The 21,264-nt window shown below is 42.5% G+C and overlaps 1 protein-coding gene across 4 annotated transcripts in view; it reads right to left on the bottom strand.

Moving 5' to 3' along the window:
* The window catches only part of LOC106571839 (OTU domain-containing protein 5-A), a 94,656-nt gene that overhangs the window by 991 nt on the left and 72,401 nt on the right, over positions 1-21,264 (bottom strand). For 3 of the 4 annotated variants that reach the window (XM_014145311.2, XM_014145307.2, XM_014145309.2), the window contains 3 exons: positions 1,018-1,206; positions 646-853; positions 410-526 (listed from right to left, as the gene is read on the bottom strand). In XM_014145311.2, the coding sequence (XP_014000786.1) occupies positions 410-526; positions 646-853; positions 1,018-1,206 (514 nt within the window). The remainder of the gene's footprint in view (positions 1-409; positions 527-645; positions 854-1,017; positions 1,207-21,264) is intronic. The other variant, XM_014145310.2, reaches the window with a different exon arrangement.

The raw sequence follows: 21,264 nt of genomic DNA, 5'->3' as shown, positions 1-21,264 counted from the left end.
ACTCCATAATGAGAAATTATCACAAAAAATATATGTCAGACCAAGGGTGAACCAAATACTTTGCAAAGCAAAAAATAACTCACTCATCTCTACTTGCTGTGTTGTTATTCAAATGTCTTCACTCTAGCAGCAGCTAAAGAGACATGCTTTCACATCAGAGGTGTAATAATATCTATCTATAACACTGTGATTGATATTACTTATGTTAAGGATTGCAGCTAGTTTTGACTACTATCCCCTCTGAAGTATTACATCTCAAACTTACAATACTGCCTATTCTATGCCTTATTAAAAACATCTAAAACAGTAGTAATTGCCTAAAGGGGACAAATAAAGTTTGAATTTAATTGAATGCATTCATTTGAATACGTTTTTAAATGAATAAAGAGCTATGCAATGATTACTTTACCAAAGGCGGTGGGTGACATTTCTTGCATGATAGCACGGTACTCCAATGCAGGGTACAGAGACTTTAGAGTTGAAGAGGTGGGTCTATCAGGCCTAACACAAGCCTGGTTGCTGGGACCTAGAGTAGGGGGCAGAGAGAGGAAACCCATAATCAAAACATTTATGTTCAATTCCTTTGATATGCCACCCTCTAAGTTGATTCAGGACACTTTCTTAAGGTTTGTCACAGTGACTTACCAGGCGCACAAGGTGATGGTGGCTTGGACATGATGAGGGCCGCTCCAGCAGGGGAGGGGGGCTTGGTGCTTGTATCTGAGTGGGAGGGGTCAGTGTTCTCTGGTGAGGGAGCTGAGCTGCGCTGCCAGGGCGAGCGGGCGCTCCACTCTTCCAGACCACTGCATGTTGCTGCGGTGGCCGAGCTGCAGGTGGCACTAGCCTTACTTGGCTGGGAGGAGAGGGAGACAACAACCTCATTAAATGCCAGCTGGTGCAACATTTCAATACCCGATACTAGATTAATATGAACCAAATGTGCTAGTATTGTTTTTCTAAGAAGGATGTCACTAGAATGATCTTCAATCTACCATTTACTTGCACATTCTCTCTCACCTGCCGTGCCTGCTTTTCCTGGTCCTGGAGCCACTGCAGGTAGGACTCCCTGGCCACCTGCTCCTCGATGGCCTCATTGGTAGCCTCCCAGTCTGTGGCTCTCTTCTTGTCTTCCAGCATCTGCTGCTCGATCCAGGACTCCTCTGAGGTTTTAATGGCGTTCTTCATAAGTGACTGGTCTGCATACTGCTGGGAGGGAGGGAGAGGCAGAGGACAGAGGTCACTAACTGGACATAAAACCAGACATAGCAATCAAAAAACAGTGAGATGGATATAGTTTAACATGTTATGGATAGGGGGCAGTATTTTCACGGCCGGATAAAAAACGTACCCGATTTAATCTGATTATTACTCCTGCCCAGAAACTAGAATATGCATATAATTATTAGCTTTGGATAGAAAACACTCCAAAGTTTCTAAAACTGTTTGAATGGTGTCTGTGAGTATAACAGAACTCATTTGGCAGGCCAAAACCTGAGAAGATTCTGTACAGGAAGTACCCTGTCTGACCATTTCTTGGCCTTCTTGATCATCTCTATCCAAAACAGGGGATCTCTGCTGTTACGTGACACTTCCTACGGCTCCCATAGGCTCTCAGAAGGCGGCAAAAAGCTGAATAGTGGCTTTGCAGGCCCTGGCTGAAAAACATTAGCGCATTTTGATAGTGGTCGATCAGAGAACAGAGACTGGAGGCGCATGCACGAGGCGACCCCATGTTTTTATTCTTTCGTCTTTGAATGAAAACAACGACTCCCGGTCGGAATATTATTGCTTTTTTTACGAGAAAAATAGCATAAAAATTGATTTTAAACAGCGGTTGACATACTTCGAAGTACGGTAATGGAATATTTAGAATTTCGTCACCCTTGGATAGTGTCTTGAACGCACGAACAAAACGCCGCTATTTGGATATAACTATGGATTATTTTGAAACAAACCAACATTTGTTATTGAAGTAGAAGTCCTGGGAGTGCATTCTGACGAAGAACAGCAAAGGTAATCCAATTTTTCTTATAGTAAATCTGAGTTTGGTGAGGGTCAAACTTGGTGGGTGTCAAAATAGCTAGCCTGTGATGGCGAGCTATCTACTCAGAATATTGCAAAATGTGCTTTCACCGAAAAGCTATTTTAAAATCGGACACCTCGATTGCATAAAGGAGTTCTGTATCTATAATTCTTAAATAATTGTTATGTTTTTTGTGAACGCTTATCGTGAGTAATTTAGTAAATTCACCGGAAGTGTTCGGTGGGAATGCTAGTTCTGAACGTCACATGCTAATGTAAAAAGCTGGTGTCTGATTATTTCTGGCTGGGTACTCTGCTGACATAATCTAATGTTTTGCTTTCGCTGTAAAGCCTTTTTGAAATTGGACAGTGTGGTTAGATAAAGGAGAGTCTTGTCTTTAAAATGGTGTAAAATAGTCATGTTTGAAAAATGGAAGTTTTTGGATTTTTGAGGAATTTGTAATTCGCGCCACGCCTATCATTGGATATTGGAGCAGGTGTTCCGCTAGCGGAACGTCTAGATGTAAGAGGTTAACCTCTTGACGGTCGCCTAGGATAGGGGGCGCTACAGCGATTTTTGAAAAAAATTTGTGCCCATTTTAAATGGCCTCCTACTCAAACTCAGAAGCTAGGATATGCATATAATTAATATTTGTGGATAGAAAACACCCAAAAGTTTCTAAAACTGTTTGAATGGTGTCTGTGAGTATAACAGAACTCATATGGCAGTCAAAACCCCGAGACAGATCGTAACAGGATGTGGAATTCTGAATTGCGGACTCAACTTCATCACATTGCCAATAAATCACACCGTGAGCTATGGTTCATTGAGCACTTCCTATTGCTTCCACTAGATGTCCCCAGTCTTTACAAAGTGGTTTGAGTCTCCTACTGTGAAAACTGACAGAATGAGAGTCTGTGGAAAGTGGTCACATGGAGAGGGCCATCACCATTATGATGCCGGCGCCCCTGGCTACCCTCCCCGTTCGAAACGTTTAGAAAGACAATGCAACCGTCCCCCTTGAATCTTATTGGAGCTCTGGTTGAAAAAGGCCCTAAAGATTTATGTTAGATTATGTTAGAGGAGTATATCGTAAAAGTAGCCACATAGCCATTTTCCGACCAACCACATGCATCACAAATAACCAAAAAACAGCTAAATGCAGCACTAACCTTTGACAATCTTCATCAGATGACACCCCTAGGACATCATGTTACACAATACATGCATTCTTTTGTTCGATAAAGTTCATATTTATATATAAAAACAGCATTTTACATCGGTGCGTAACGTTGACTAACTATTTTCCCTCAAATGCATCCGGTGAAACAGCGTTACAATTTACTAAATTACTATTCGAAAACATTTTTAAAATGTAATATTGTCATTCTAAGATTTATAGATGAATATCTCTTGAAAGCACCTGTAATGCCAGATTTAAAAATAACTTTACTGGGTAATCACACTTTGCGATAAAAGGGGATGCGATACTCAGAAAAATAGGCTACCGTTACAGGTCAGTGCCATCTTGGAACAATCGCATATCAAATCTAGTCTTGTATACTATTGTCAATAATCCCTTACCTTTGATTATCTTCATCAGAAAGCACTTCTAGGAATCCCAGGTCCACAACAAATGTATTTTCGTTCGAAAAAGTTAATCCTTTATGTTCCAATAGCTTGTTCTTGTTAGCGCGTTCTGAAGGCTGCACCAAAAGTTCCGTCGTGCGCGGGACTCCACTTTCGAAAAAATGCATTTTTTTATTTTAGGTTCGTTCAAACATGTCAAATGTTGTATAACATAAATCTTTAGGGCCTTTTTCAACCAGAGCTCCAATAAGATTCAAGGGGGACGATTGCATTGTGTTTTAAAACGTTTCGAAAGTGGAGGGTAGCCAGGGGCGCCGGCGTCATAATGATGGCCCTCTCCGTGTGACCACGTTCCACTGCGTCTCATTCATTCAGTTTTCACAGTAGAAGGCTGAAATCACTTTGTAAAGACTGGGAACATCTAGTGGAAGCAATAGGAAGTGCTCAATGAACCATTGCTCACTGTGTGATTTACAGGCAAACTGATGAAGTTGAATCCGCACTTCAGAATTCCACTTCCTGTTACAATCGGTCTCGGGGTTTTGACTGCCATATGAGTTCTGTTATACTCACAGACACCATTCAAACAGTTTTAGAAACTTTAGGGTGTTTTCTATCCACAAGTATTAATTATATGCATATCCTAGCTTCTGAGTTTGAGTAGGAGGCCGTTTAAAATGGGCTCAATTTTTTTTCAAAAATCGCTGTAGCGCCCCCTATCCTAGGCGAACGACAAGAGGTTAAGCAAAAAATGATATATCCAGTTGAGGTGAGTTAAGGCGAGTCCGTTAAGGTGGGTTTCAGGGCTCTACATTATCTATGTGATTTACTGTGTTAAATGTGTTTATCTGCAATAGGTTAGGTGCATTGTCATATTGGAAATGGACAGTGTCTATTGGCAATATATTTAAACAGGGAGTTATCATCACGAAATGGATTTCACGCGGTCTGACTGCAATGACAGTGCAAAAAAAGTAGCCCCAGAATGAAGCCTGACAAGTATTGATTTCAACATGCTTTTGACATATTGCGGCCTCTGGATCATGCAGAGACACTGTTTTTGACAGCGGTCATCGGGGGAGGGTGGACCAGCCACAGAGTTGGAGTTTGACACGTCCACGTTTCTCCCATAGGATAACATTAGTTTACAGGTTATGCTCGAACTTTGAAAAGTTCCGTTTGACACGTGTTTTATGCCACCGGTACCCATTCAGATATCGATATGATGAGAGTATGCGGTCCCCTTGATATCCTAAAAGAGAAGTATGAACTTGAATTATATCATATGGCCAATGTACAATATTGCAATTGGACAGCCATCAAGTCAGCCATCTCATGCTCCAAATCATCATAAACTGTCCAAGGACAGCCCAATTGAATTGTATTTATACTGTACAGTATCCCAGTAGTGGACTTTTTGCGTTTTAGAACTTAAACTGTGCGTACAATTCGTGATGGTGACTGCCCATTGTAATATATTGCAAATGGACAGTGATATATTGCCAGTGCCAACATTTCATTTTGTAATTGGACAGACTCACACAGCCCCCTGTGCCTTCCCCCCAGAAACACATGACTAGGTGCATTGAAACCGCCCCGGTCCATAAAAACTGACCCTACACGTTTCTGGCCGATAGCTCTTTCAGGGACACCATAGCGACCCCTGATTTTTTTTTTTTTCAGCACTAATTAAGGCAGCTGCTCGGGCTCCCGAATGACCTATCAAGCCAAAACTCGGTATTCGGGCTCACCTCAGCTAGGTCTACAAATAATGTCAGAACTGGACCCACAGCTCAAACATAACTACATGTTTTAAGATTTTGTAAGGTTTAAACAGACGGCACTATGAATTTCAGGCCGGAATTTCGGCCTCTAAACGAGTTAGACAAAGGCTGTTTGGTATCAGTTTGGTGTCCGTCTGATATCCTATTGACTGATGGCTGACTTGATAACTGACAATCCAATTGCAGTATGATAGTTGGCATAGTCCATATGTTATATTGCGAGTGGACAGTGTACATTAGCCATTTTATATTGCCAGTGCCATCATTTGCAGTATGAAATGTTGGAACTGGCAATATATCATATGTCTAATGTACACAGTCCATTTCCAATATATTTAAGCAGTGATTTACCATCCCCAAATGGACAGGCTGAAATCAACACCTACAAGCGAGGGAGAGGAACAACTAGCTCTGCTAGGCATCCGAGTTCAGAGCCCGACAATTGGGCATTTCAGCTATTTACTTGCATGTCCAATTTGTGATGGTAAATGCCCATTTTAATATATTGCTAATAGACAGTGTCCATTACATATATATTGTCGGTGTCAACATCTTATACTGCAATTGGACAGTGTCAATATATTTCAATAGGGATTAATCATCATGAAATGGGCAAGCTGAAATGAACACCTAAGAGGGAAGAAGAGGAAGGACGAAACACTGTCTGTTTTGACTCGTACTGTATATCGCTAATGGACATTTTGTACATTGGCAATAAAATACACTGCTAATTGGACAGTGCATGTGTTATTGACCAGAAACATCATAAACAGTCCAAGGACAGCACAGATAGAGTTTGCGTGTACTATAAAGACTCACAGTAGTGGAATTTATTAGTTTAACCTCTCTGGGCTAGGCGGGACGAATTCGTCCCACCTACGCAACAGCCAGTTGAATCCCGTGGCGCGATTTTCAAATACCTTAGAAATGCTATTACTTCAATTTCTCAAACATATGACTATTTTACAGCATTTTAAAGACAAGACTCTCGTTAATCTAACCACACTGTCCGATTTCAAAAAGGCTTTACAAGAAAGCAAAACATTAGATTATGTCAGCAGAGTACCCAGCCAGAAATAATCAGACACCCATTTTTCAAGCTAGCATATAATGTCACAAAAACCCAGGAGACAGCTAAATGCAGCACTAACCTTTGATGATCTTCATCAGATGACACACCTAGGACATTATGTTATACAATACATGCATGTTTTGTTCAATCAAGTTCATATTTATATCAAAAACCAGCTTTTTACATTAGCATGTGACGTTCAGAACTAGCATACCATCCGCAAACTTCCGGGGAATTTACTAACAATTTACTAAATTACTCATGATAAACGTTCACAAAAAACAATTATTTTAAGAATTATAGATACAGAACTCCTTTGTGCAATCGAGGTGTCCGATTTTAAAATAGCTTTTCGGTGAAAGCACATTTTGCAATATTCTCAGTAGATAGCACAGCCATCACGGCTACCTATTTAGACACCCACCAAGTTTAGCCCTGACCAAACTCAGATTTACTATTACAAAAGTTTGATTACCTTTGTTGTCTTCGTCCGAATGCACTCCCAGGACTGCTACTTCAATAACAAATGTTGGTTTGGTCCAAAATAATCCATCGTTATATCCAAATAGCTGCGTTTTGTTCGTGCATTCCAGACACTATCCGAAATGGTAAATCAGGGTCACGAGCATGGCGCAATTCGTGACAAAATAATTCTAAATATTCCATTACCGTACTTCGAAGCATGTCAACCTCTGTTTAAAATCAATTTTTATGCCATTTTTCTCGTAAAAAAGCGATAATATTCCGACCGGGAATCTCCGTTTAGGTAAACAGAGGAAAGAAAACAAAGCATTCGGTCGACGTGGGCACGCGCCTGAGTCTCACAGTACTGTAACCAGCCACTACCCAAACGCGCTACTTTTTTTCAGCCAGAGCCTGCAAAGCCACGATTCAGCTTTTTGCCGTCTTCTGAGAGCCCATGGCAGCCGTAGGAAGTGTCACGTAACAGCAGAGATCCTTTGTAATGGATAGAGATGGCAAAGAAGGCCAAGAAATGGTCAGACAGGGTACTTCCTGTACAGAATCTTCTCAGGTTTTGACCTGCCATTTGAGTTCTGTTATACTCACAGACACCATTCAAACAGTTTTAGAAACTTTAGGGTGTTTTCTATCCAAAGCCAATAATTATATGCATATTGTAGTTACTGGGCAGGAGTAGTAACCAGATTAAATCGGGTACGTTTTTTATCCAGCCGTGTCAATACTGCCCCCTAGCCCTAACATGTTAAGCCCTTTAACTGCATATCCAATTCGTGATGGTAAATGCCAATTGTAATATATTGCTAATGGACAATGTCCATTGGACATATTGCCAGTGCCAACCTTTCATACTCTCCTTTCCTCTTAGGTGTTAATTATGAATAGGGATTTCCCATCACAAAATGGAAAATGGACATGCTGAAATGACCACCTACGAGTGAGGGTAGGAAACACTGAGTAAATGCCAATTACCAATATATTGCTAATGGACAGTGTCCATTACACATATAATATATTACCAGTGTCAGCATGTTATACTGCAATTGGATAGTGTCCATTGCCAATATATTTGAATAGGGATTTACCATCACGAATAGGACAGGTTAAAACATCCTGAATTGGGCAGACCATATCTCAGTGCTAGAACATAATAGTTCAGTTGGAATGTTGATTCAAATAAAATCAAATGTTATTGGGCACATACACATATTTAGCAGATGTTATTGCGGGTGTATCGAAATGCTTATGTTCCTAGCGCCAACAGTGCAGTAGTGTCTACCAATTCACAACAATACACAAATACAAAAGTAAAAGAATAGAATTAAGAAATATATAAATATTAGGACGAGCGATGTCGGAATGGCATTGACTAAAATACAGTAGAATAGAAAACAGTATATACATATGAGATGAGTAAAGCAGTAAGTAAACATTATTAAAGTGACTAGTGTTCCATTATTAAAGGAGCCAGTGATTCCATGTCTATGTATATAGAGCATCAGCCTCTAAGATGCAGGGTTGAGTAACCGGGTGGTAGCCGGCTAGTGATGGCTATTTAACAGTCTGATGGCCTTGAGATAGAAGCTGTCTCTCGGTCCCAGCTTTGATGCACCTGTACTGACCTTGCCTTCTAGATAACCTGTTATGGATAGGGGGCAGTATTTTCACGGCCGGATAAAAAACGTACCCGATTTAATCTGATTATTACTCCTGCCCAGAAACTAGAATATGCATATAATTATTAGCTTTGGATAGAAAACACTCCAAAGTTTCTAAAACTGTTTGAATGGTGTCTGTGAGTATAACAGAACTCATTAGGCAGGCCAAAACCTGAGAAGATTCTGTACAGGAAGTACCCTGTCTGACCATTTCTTGGCCTTCTTGATCATCTCTAACCAAAACAGGGGATCTCTGCTGTAACGTGACACTTCCTACGGCTCCCATAGGCTCTCAGAAGGCGGCAAAAAGCTGAATGGTGGCTTTGCAGGCCCTGGCTGAAAAACATTAGCGCATTTTGATAGTGGTCGATCAGAGAACAGAGACTGGAGGCGCGTGCACGAGGCGACCCCATGTTTTTATTCTTTCGTCTTTGAACGAAAACAACGACTCCCGGTCGGAATATTATCGCTTTTTTACGAGAAAAATAGCATAAAAATTGATTTTAAACAGCGGTTGACATGCTTCGAAGTACGGTAATGGAATATTTCGATTTTTTTTGTCACGAAACGCGTCGGGCGCGTAACCCATCGTCACCCTTGGATAGTGTCTTGAACGCACGAACAAAACGCCGCTATTTGGATATAACTATGGATTATTTTGAACCAAACCAACATTTGTTATTGAAGTATAAGTCCTGGGAGTGCATTCTGACGAAGAACAGCAAAGGTAATCCAATTTTTCTTATAGTAAATCTGAGTTTGGTGAGGGTCAAACTTGATGGGTGTCAAAATAGCTAGCCTGTGATGGCGAGCTATCTACTCAGAATATTGCAAAATGTGCTTTCACCGAAAAGCTATTTTAAAATCGGACACCTCGATTGCATAAAGGAGTTCTGTATCTATAATTCTTAAAATAATTGTTATCTTTTTTGTCAACGTTTATCGTAAGTAATTTAGTAAATTCACCGGAAGTGTTCAGTGGGAATGCTAGTTCTGAACGTCACATGCTAATGTAAAAAGCTGGTTTTTGATATAAATATGAACTTGATTGAACAAAACATGCATGTATTGTATAACAATGTCCTAGGCGTGTCATCTGATGAAGATCAAAGGTTAGTGCTGCATTTAGCTGTGGTTTTGTTTTTTGTGACATTATATGCTAGCTTGAAAAATGGGTGTCTGATTATTTCTGGCTGGGTACTCTGCTGACATAATCTAATGTTTTGCTTTCGCTGTAAAGCCTTTTTGAAATCGGACAGTGTGGTTAGATAAAGGAGCGTCTTGTCTTTAAAATGGTGTAAAATAGTCATATGTTTGAAAAATTGAAGTTTTGGGATTTTTGAGGAATTTGTAATTCGTGCCATGCCTATCATTGGATATTGGAGCAGGTGTTCCGCTAGCGGAACGTCTAGATGTAAGAGGATAATAACGGGGTGAACAGGCAGTGGCTCGGGTGGTTGATGTCCTTGATGATATTTTTGGCATCCTGTGATGTCACAAAACATTTCTTAAGGAAAAAAAATAAGAAGTTCATAAGATAGTTCGTAAGTGCAATTCCTCAAAATGTTCTTAGGAACTTGGTAAATATCTTTCTTAAGAACTTGGTAAATATTTTATGTGGCATTGCCATTAGTGACATGCTTGAAAACAATAAATAAGCCTATGTGACAGGATGATAGGATTTGGCCCACTATAATAAAGTGTTGATATCTCAATTTCATTTACATTTATTCTTTTGCTTTATGTCTCGAGAATAAAACATGTTTAGTTGGCTCGCGAACTCTTTATACACACACACAAAAAAAAAACATTTTTCACACATGAAAGACATCAGATAAGCTATATCAAACCAAAAATCAATAACCAAGGAAAGCGCAATAAAAACTTCAGCAAACAAGAGCTTAGCAGCCAGGAAAAGGTTGCTGTTGGGGAGACTCGATAACTGCGGGGTCACTGCAGATAACAAAAAAGGAGGATGGGCGAGAGTGGCCGAGTCTGTCTCTGCCGTCGGAGGTATGGCAAGGGACAGTGATGCTGTAAAAAAGAAGTCGGCTGGTAAAAGAAGGGAGCTGAGAGAAGCAGGGAGCCGAAGAAGACTGGAGGGGGTATCGACCATTCATGTGGACCAGCTGGAGAAGGTGCTGTCCATGATAGGAGAGACGGTGGTTGAGGGACTGCGGTTGGGCATTGACTCAGATTGCGCAACCGTTAAGTTAGCTAGCTAGCTAACGCATAACAACATTAGCTAATCAGCAAACATAGCTAACGAAGTTAACATTAGCAAAGTTAGACAAGTTCTTCTTTGTAAATTGACAAGCTAACTCGAGCTATATAACATTTCTAGAATATTGTAATATATTTTTAATTAACAGCTAGCTAGATAATGCACATTTAATTCGTTTTTTTAACATATATAAATGATACAAAAGCATCCGGTTGCACAGCTAACGTTACACTTGTTTACTTCTCTCATCATCATCGAGCCTATAGCTCTTCAAACATTGTCATGCTGACACAATGTGTTTGGCCTTCCAGAAATAACACTGGACCTCATCCATATGCCCCTGTGCCCGGATGTGGGAGCCATGGATCATCATGATCATATGACAGAACAAGCAGAGGTAGGTGTTTGATTTCTCATTTAATAAGTTTATTATTATTCGATAATAGGTCTACAACACATATCATTCCTATAACAGACTCATTGTATTTTCTCAACAGATCATAACTGAAGACACATAGGAGATGTGCCTCTCTCAGATCCTTATCCATCATGACAAGCCAGTGCCACCCCGTACAAGCCAGTACCACCCCAGGCAAGGAGGCTTGCTGGTGTGGAGGAGATGTTGGCTGTCCAGTGGACGCTCCAGTGGGAGGTCACGGCCCTGCGCAGGGTGCAGGACGTGCTGCTGAAGGTGGAAGGCGAGAGAATAGCCCTGGAGAAGAAGCTGCCATGGAAAAGCGAAGCAGACAAAGATTAATATTCTAAAATAAATCTGTTTCGATATCATACAAACCTTTTTTTTGTCATGAAAATCTCCTTATGAGGTAATTTATTGCTTGCAGGCCAGCATTGCATCTACTAGCGACATTGTGGTCAGCGGCAACATCCTGGTCAGGTACAGCTGGTGGAATGTCAGGTATATTGGGATGTGGCATCCTGTTTTGTATGTTGTGCAAGACACATGCTGAGGTTAAGATCTTGCATGTTTTTTCTGGGCTGTATAAAATAACTCCCTCAGAGCGGTCAACGCATCTGAATTTGGATTTAAGGACTCTGATAGATCTCACGACTAAACTCCTCATTTTCATCTGAGCATGGCTGTAGTTCTCTTCTGCATCGTTGTTGGTGTGTAGGATTGGTGTCAGGAGCCATGTTTTTGTCCATAGCCACTATCACCTAAAACCCCAAACATACAAAGTAGTAAATTGATATCATAAGAAGAAACACGATTTTAAGTGTGCTGTGGATCACAAAACAATTACAAAGGTAACAGGTAAAGAAAAGAAAGAGTTAGTGATTTCTGATTTCTTTACCTAATAGCCATTCTTTAGGAATGTGACCTTCCTCAAACTTGATTCCCAGGGCTGAATTTGATACAATGAAGAAGTCGTGTGCTCCCGGGCCATTTGGCAACAACATTTGCGAAAGCAAGTGTGGCATTGCAGACTACTTGCACATTGATAGAGTGGAAGTTCTTAACATAAATGTCCTCATCACGTGGACCCTATCAGGAGAAATGGTAAGACTACATCAGATACTTATAAGGCCAAATGAAATAATGTAGACATGCTTTGACAGAAGCTTGTCATCGTCACTGACCTTTATTGCCACATGGGTTCCATCCACAGCATCAGGGACATTGGGGAAGTCAGCCACCTCAAAAAAACTTGTGTTTGGTGCTCATTTGTTCAGCTAGAGTTGATGGAAACTTGATGAATCTTTGCACATGATGACACACTGCAACAACCCACCCGATTCACAGAGGACTGACTAGCTCCCACTGTCCCTGCAAGCAAGGCTTGGCCAAGTAAATGATAGTCGTGGTAGTCGATATAGCCTCAGTAGAACTTGGTCAGGAGATCCATCCGATCTCAGAGACCTCTGTGGGTTCTCCCTCTCTCTAGCAGCTACCCAAACTACTTCCATTCTTTAATGTACAGTATCATAGTAAGCTTTGAATCACTAAATATTCCTGTTGGATTATTCCGTTTTTTTGACTATTGTTATTTTAATTACATTTATAATCAATACATTTAGCTTTGTCATCATTTGATTTTGTGACCTTTTCAACAGTTATTATTATAATATTCATTATTTAGTCAAATATGTCTTAAAAGCTTTTCAAAGTAAGGTTTACATTGACGTTTTTAGTTATAATGTATTTTTTTTAAATGCTCACCTCCTGGGCCCAGTCTGCACAAGAGAAGGGTTTAGCTGTCCTAAAGTTAAGTACATTTCCAAGAAGAAATCCCAAATAATTATTTTCAAGAATCCCATTTCTTCTTAACTTTTTTCGCAGGAAGAAATTTAGGAATAACTTTACTGAGGAATAGCAAGTTTGCTTAACTTTCTTAAGTCTAGGGTTAAGGAAAAAATGGCAGTTAAGACGAAATGTCTTCTTAAGAAGGTTTTGTGAACCCGGCCACTGGAGTGCAGGCGGTGTGCAGACCGCACCACCCTCTGGAGAGCCCTGCGGTTGAGGGTGGTGCAGTTTCCGTACCAGGCGGTGATACAGCCTGACAGGATGCTCTCAATTGTGCATCTGTAAAAATTTGTGAGGGTCTTAGGGGGCAAAGCCAAATTTCTTCAGTCTCCTGAGGTTAAAGAGGCGCTGTCGCGCCTTCTTCGCCACAATGTCTGTGTGGGTGGACCATTTCAGAATGTCAGTGATGTGTACACCGAGGAACTGATTCACTACTTTGTAAAGAAAAATCTGACTTCCTATGATCAAACATAACAAATACACCTAGTTTGATTCTAGGCTTAACATACTGATATATACCATTTGGTCATTATATAGGCCATTTGGACATTGTTTTTAGTTTATTTTCTTTTCACCTTTATTTAACCAGGTAAGCTAGTTGAGAACAAGTTCTCATTTACAACCGCGACCTGGCCGAGATAAAGCAAAGCAGTGCGACAAACAACAACAGAGTTACACATGGAATAAACAAGTGTAGTCAATAACACAATAGAAAAAAAAGAAAGTCTATATACAGTGTGTGCAAATGCCGTGAGGAGGTAAGGCAATAAATAGGCCATAGTAGTGAAGTAATTACAATTTAGAAAATTAACACTGGAGTGATAGATGAGCAGATGGTGATGTGCAAGTAGAAATACTGGTGTGCAAAAGAGCAGAAAAGTAATTAAAAACAATATGGGGATGATGTAGGTAGATTGGGTGGGCTATTTACAGATGGGCTATGTACAGCTGCAGCGATCTGTTTAGCTGCTCAGATATCTGATGTTTAAAGTTAGTGAGGGAAATATAAGTCTCAAGCTTCAGCGATTTTTGCAATTCGTTCCAGTCATTGGCAGCTGAGAACTGTAAGGAAAGGCGGCCAAAGGAGGTGTTGGCTTTGGGCATGACCAGTGAGATATACCTGCTGGAGCGCGTGCTACGGGTGGGTGTTGTTATCGTGACCAGTGAGCTGAGATAAGGTGGAGCTTTACCTAGCATAGACTTATAGATGACCTGGAGACAGTGGGTCTGGCAATGAATATGTAGCGAGGGCCAGCCGACTAGAGCATACAGGTCGTAGTGGTGGGTGATATAAGGGGTTTTGGTGACAAAACGGATGGCACTGTGGTAGACTGCATCCAGTTTGCTGAGTTGAGTATTGGAAGCTATTTTGTAAATGACATCGCAGAAGTCAAGGATCGGTAGGATAGACAGTTTTACGAGGGTGTGTTTGGTGGCGTGAGAGAAGGAGGCTTTGTTGCGAAATAGGAAGCCGATTCTAGATTTAATTTTGGATTGGAGATGTTTAATATGAGTCTGGAAGGAGAGTTTACAGTCTAACCAGACACCTAGGTATTTGTAGTTGTCCACATATTCTAAGTCAGAACCATCCAGAGTAGTGATGCTAATCGGGCGGGCGGGTGCAGGCAGCAATCGGTTGAAGAGCATGCATTTAGTTTTACTTGCATTTAAAAGCAGTTGGAGGCCACGGAAGGAGGCATTGAATGGCATTGAAGCTCGTTTAGAGATTTGTTAACCCAGTGTCCAAAGAAGGGCCAATTGTATACAGAATGGTGTCGTCTGCGTAGAGGTGGATCAGAGAATCACCAGCAGCAAGAGCGACATCATTGATATATACAGAGAAAAGAGTCGGCCCGAGAATTGAACCCTGTGGCACCCCCATAGAGACTGCCAGAGGCCCGGACAAAAAGCCCTCCGATTTGACACACTGAACTCTATCTGAGAAGTAGTTGGTGAACCAGGCGAAGCAGTCTTTTGAGAAACCAAGGTTATTGAGTCTGCCGATAACAATGCGATGATTGACAGAGTCAAAAGCCTTGGCCAGGTTGATGAAGACGGCAGCACAGTACTGTCATTTATCGGTGCAGGTTACGATATGGCTGAGGTGCACCCATGACCATCTCGGGAAACCAGATTGCATAGTGGAGAAGGTGCAATGTGATTCGAAATGGTCGGTGATCTGTTTCTTAACTTGGCTTTCGAAGTTTTTAGAAAGGCAGGGCAGGATGGTCTATAATAGTTTGGGTCTAGAGTGCCACTCCCTTTGAAGAGGGGACGACCGCGGCAGCTTTCCAATCTTTAGGGATCTCGGACGATACGAAATAGATGTTGAACAGACTGGTAATAGGGGTTGCAACAATGGCGGTGAATAATTTTAGAAAGAGAGGGTCCAGATTGTCTAGCCCAGCTAATTTGTACGGGTCCAGGTTTTGCAGCTCTTTCAGAACATCTGCTATCTGGATTTGGGTGAAGGAGAAGCTGGGGAGGCTTGGGCAAGTAGCTGCGGGGGGTGCAAAACTGTTGGCCGGGGTTGGGGTAGCCAGGAGGAAAGCATGTCCAGCCATAGAGAAACTCTTATTGAAATTCTCGATTATCATGGATTTATCAGTGGTGACAGTGTTACCTAGCCTCAATGCAGTGGGCAGCTGGGAGGAGGTGCTCTTATTCTCCATGGACTTTACAGTGTCCCAAAACCTTTTGGAGTTAGAGCTACAGGATGCAAATTTCTGTTTGAAAAAGCTAGCCTTTGCTTTCCTGACTGACTGCGTGTATTGGTTCCTGACTTCAGTGAAAAGTTGCATATTGCGGGGTCTATTCGATGCTAGTGCAGTCCGCCACAAGATGTTTTTGTGCTGGTCGAGGGCAGTCAGGTCTGGAGTGAACCAAGGGCTATATCTGTTCTTAGTTCTAAATTTTTTGAAAGGGGCGTGCTTATTTAAGATGGTGAGGAAATTACTTTTAAAGAACGACCGGGCATCCTCAACTGACGGGATGAGGTCAATATCCTTCCAGGTCGATTAGAAAGGCCTGCTCGCAGAAGTGTTTTAGGGAGCATTTGACCGTGATGAGGGGTGGTCCTTTGACCGCAGACCCATAGCGGATGCAGGCAATGATCACTGAGATCCTGATTGAAAACAGCAGAGGTGTATTTGGAGGGCAAGTTGGTCAGGATAATATCTATGAGGGTGCCCATGTTTACAGATATAGGGTTGTACCTGGTGGGTTCCTTGATCATTTGTGTGAGATTGAGGGCATCTAGCTTAGATTGTAGGACTGCCGGGGTGTTAAGCATATCCTAGTTTAGGTCACCTAACAGAACAAACTCTGAAGATAGGTGGGGGGGAAATCAATTCACATATGGTGTCCAGGGCACAGCTGGGAGCTGAGGGGGTCAACAGTGAAAGACATATTTCTGGAAAGATTCATTTTTAAAATTAGAAGCTTGAACTGTTTGGGCAAAGACCTGGAAAGTATGACAGAACTTTGCAGGCTATCTCTGGAGTAGATTGTAACTCCTCCCCCTTTGGCAGTTCTATCTTGATGGAAAATGTTGTAGTTGGGTATGGAAATCTCTGAATTTTTGGTGGCATTCCTAAGCAAGGATTCAGACACGGCAAGGACATCAGGGTTAGCGGAGTGTGCTAAAGCAGTGAGTAAAACAAACTTAGGGAGGAGGCTTCTGATGTTAACATGCATGAAACCAAGGCTTTTTCGGTTACAGAAGTCAACAAATGAGAGTGCCTGCGGACACGCGGGGCCTGGGTTAACCTCCACATCACCCGAGGAACAGAGGAGGAGTAGGATGAGGGTACGGCTAAAGACTATCAAAACTGGTCGCCTAGTGCGTTGGGGACAGAGAATAAAAAGAGCAGATTTCTGGGCGTGGTAGAATAGATTCAGGGCATAATGTACAGACTGGGGTATGGTGGGGTGTGGGTACAGTGGAGGTAAACCCAGGCACCGAGTGATGATAAGAGAGGTTGCATCTCTGGACGGGCTAGTTATGCTGGGTGAGGTCACTGCATGTGTGGGAGGTGGGACAAAGGAGGTATCTGAGTCAAGTTGAGTGGGACTAGTCATTACTACGCTAGCACGCGAGAGACACAGCGTTTAAAGTTAGCAGGCCGTGGTAAGTAGAGCGTCTGCTCCGACGTACGGCAAAGGCCGGTTGAGGGCACAGCAGATGGAGTTACGTCGGTGGACCAGTCGTGGTGGTCCGGCGGGACGCCGTGTCGACAAAGGGTCCGGGCCAGATGGCGAAAGAGGTATTGTAGTTGCAGTAATTTCGTTCGCTAGCCGGGAGATGCGCCTGGCTCGCGGCTTACTGGTGCTAGCTTCGGGGCAGAGGCATTAGCCACTATAGCCACTCGGTAGCAGCGATGATCCGATGCAAAGGTCCAGAGCTTACGGCAAGGATCTGGTGGAGTAGTGGATTTTAGCCGTGTTGGGGTAGAGTCCAGGACGCATCGGCTGAGTAGCCGAGTGATCACAGAGTAGGCCGGGAGGGGGGCCTGGCTCAGGCCTAGCTTCGGGGCTGGGTCACTCGGTGGCAGCTAGCTAGCTGTGATGATCAGGAGTAATGGTCCAGGGTTTACGGCAGGAATTCCGAGGTCCACGCATGTGGACTCTCCTCTTCAGCTCATCCCACAGGTTTTCTATGGGGTTTAGGCCAGGGGACTGGGATGGCCATGGCAAAACCTGGATTCTGTTGACAGTGAACCACTTTTGTGTTGATTTTGAAGTGTGCTTTGGTTCATTGTCCTGGTGGAAGATCCAACCAAGGCCCAGTTTAAGCTTCCTACCAGAGGCAGTCAGGTTTTGATTTAATATCTGCTGGTACTTGATGGAGTCCATGATACTATGTATCCTAACAAGTTGTCCAGGGCCGTTGGAAGACAAACAGGCCCACAACATCAAAGATCCACCACCATACCTCAGTGAGGATGAGGTAATTTTCTGCATGGAAATCTTTCTGTCTACACCAAACCCACCTCTGGTGTTTGTTTCCAAAAAGATCTATTTTGGTCACATCTGACCATAGAACACGGTCCCATTGAAAGGTCCAGTAACGTTTGGCAAACTGTAGTTGTTTGAGTTTGTTGTTTGATGACAGCAAAGGCTTTTTTATGGCAACCCTTCCAAACAACTTGTAGTTACGTAGGTGGCGTCTGATCGTAGTTTTGGAGACTTTCTGACCCCAAGACCCAACTAACATCTGTAATTGGAGATCCTTGGATATTTTTTTGGGCCACTCTAATGATCCTCCTCACTGTGAGTGGGGTCAATATAGACACACGTCCTCTTCCAGGCCGATTGTTAACATCTCCAGTTGCTTTAAACGTCTTAATTATTGCCCTGATAGTGGAAATGGGCATTTTCAACCATTGAGCTATTTTCTCATAGCCATTTCCTGATTTGTGCAGCTGAACAACCTTTTGTCGCACATCATTACTGTATTCTCGGGTCTTTCCCCTAGTGATGGATGACTAGGGGAACTTGGCCTGTATGTCACCTCATATTTATACCACAGTGAAACAGGAAGTCATAGCTTACCACTTAAGTATTCCTAATCACTGAGGTGAACTTAAAAAATGTAAAATATGAATGGGAATATACTTCAGTTAGATTTTACTCATAAGAATTTCTAGGGGTGCCAATAATTGTGGCACACATGTTTTGGGAAAAAAATATTTATATTTATTTACTTTCAATCATTTTACTTAACTTAAAGGTAAGATATTTTGTGAATATTATGAATTAAAGACCAAGAGGATAAACAGCAAAGACGTTTTTTTTTACAGCCCGTTTTGCTGATATTTACCAAGGGTGCCAATATAAGTGGAGGGAACTGTATATTGTTCTTAACTATGAAGTTGTTAATGTTCTTAGCTTTATTCTTTGAAAATAGACACGTAAAAAGATGCTGGGGATGAGAATGCACATCTTCTATATATACCCATTGTTTCTCTTTAGTCCATTTAACTACAGTGCATTCGGAAAGTATTCAGACCCCTTCCCCTTTTCCACATTCTAAAATTGATTTAAAAAAATGTTCCTCATCAATTTACACACAATAGCCCATAATAACAAAGTGAAAATAGGTTTGTAGAAAAAAAATAATAAGTACTCAGACCGTTTGCTAAGACCGTTTGTAAATTCAATTGATTGGACATGATTTGGAAAGGCACACACTTGTCTATATAGGGTCCCACAGTTGACAGTACATGTCAGAGCAAAAACCAAGCCATGAGGTTAAAGGAATAGTCCGTAGAGCTTCGATACAGGATTTTGTAGAGGCACAGATCTGGGGAAGGGTACAAAAAAATGTCTGCAGTATTGAAGGTCCCCAAGAACATGGTGGTCTCCATCATTCATAAATAGAAGTTTGGAACCATAGAAGTTTGGAACCACCAAGACTCTTGCTAGAGCTGGCCGCCCTGCCAAACTGAGCAATCGGGGGAGAAAGGGCCTTGGTCAAGGAGGTGATCAAGAATCCGATGGTCACTCTGACAGAGCTCTAGAGTTCCTCTGTGGCAATAGGAGAACATTCCAGAAGGACAACCATCTCTGCAGCACTCCACCAATCAGGCCTTTATGGTAAAGTGGCCAGACAGAAGCCACTCCTCAGTAAAAGGCACATGACAGCCCGTTTGGAGTTTGCCAAGAGGCACCTAAAGGACTCTCAGACTATGAGAAACAAGATTATCTGGTCTGATGAAATCAAGATTGAACTCTTTGGCCTGAATGCCAAGCATCACGTCTAGAGGAAACCTGGCACCATCCCTACAGTGAAGCATGGTGGTGGCAGCGTCATGCCGTGGGGATGTTTTTCAGCGGCAAGAACTGGAAGATTAGTCAGGATCGAGGGAAAGATGAACGGAGCAAAGCACAGAGAGATCCTTGATGAAAACCTTCTCCAGAGCACTCAGGACCACAGACTGGAGTGAAGGTTAACCTTCCAACAGGACAACAACCTTAAGCACAGAGCCAAGACAACGCAGGAGTGGCTTCGGGACAAGTGTCCCAGCCAGAGCCCGGACTTGAACCTGATCGAACATCTCTGGAGAGATCTGAAAATAGCTATGCAGCGACACTCCCCATCCAACCTGACAGAGCTTGAGAGGATTTGCAGAGAAGAATGGGAGAAACTCCCTAAATACAGGTGTGCCAAGCTTATAGCGTCATACCCAAGAACACTTAAAGCTGTTATCACTACCAAGGTGCTTCAACAAAGTACTGAGTAAAGAGTCTGAATAGTTAAGAAAATGTGATATTTCAGTCTATTTTTAATACATTTGTAAACATTTCTAAAAACTTGTTTTTGCTTTTTAGAATAAGGCTGTAACCTAACAAATTTTGGAAAAAGTCAAGGGGTCTTCCGTCTTCAAGAGAGCGAGAGTTGCACCCCTTCTGAAAAAACCTACACTCGATCCCTCCGATGTCAACAACTACAGACCAGTATCCCTTCTTTCTTTTCTCTCCAAAACTCTTGAACGTGCCGTCCTTGGCCAGCTCTCCTGCTATCTCTCTCAGAATGACCTTCTTGATCCTAATCAGTCAGGTTTCAAGACTGGGCATTCAACTGAGACTGCTCTTCTCTGTGTCACGGAGGCTCTCCGCACTGCTAAAGCTAACTCTCTCTCCTCTGCTCTCATCCTTCTAGACCTATCTGCTGCCTTTGATACTGTGAACCATCAGATCCTCCTCTCCACCCTCTCCGAGTTGGGCATCTCCGGCGCGGCCCACGCTTGGATTGCGTCCTACCTGACAGGTCGCTCCTACCAGGTGGCGTGGCGAGAATCTGTCTCCGCACCATGCGCTCTCACCACTGGTGTCCCCCAGGGCTCTGTTCTAGGCCCTCTCCTATTCTCGCTATACACCAAGTCACTTGGCTCTGTCATATCCTCACATGGTCTCTCCTATCATTGCTATGCAGACGACACACAATTAATCTTCTCCTTTCCCCCTTCTGATAACCAGGCGGCGAATCGCATCTCTGCATGTCTGTCAGACATATCAGTGTGGATGACGGATCACCACCTCAAGCTGAACCTCGGCAAGACGGAACTGCTCTTCCTCCCGGGGAAGGACTGCCCGTTCCATGATCTCGCCATCACGGTTGACAACTCCCTTGTGTCCTCCTCCCAGAGTGCTAAGAACCTTGGCGTGA

Source organism: Salmo salar, chromosome ssa15 (assembly GCF_905237065.1).
Source record: "Salmo salar chromosome ssa15, Ssal_v3.1, whole genome shotgun sequence".
Lineage (NCBI taxonomy): Eukaryota > Metazoa > Chordata > Actinopteri > Salmoniformes > Salmonidae > Salmo > Salmo salar.
Note: the sequence above shows the minus strand (reverse complement) of the source record. Positions and strands in the feature narration are given on the sequence as shown.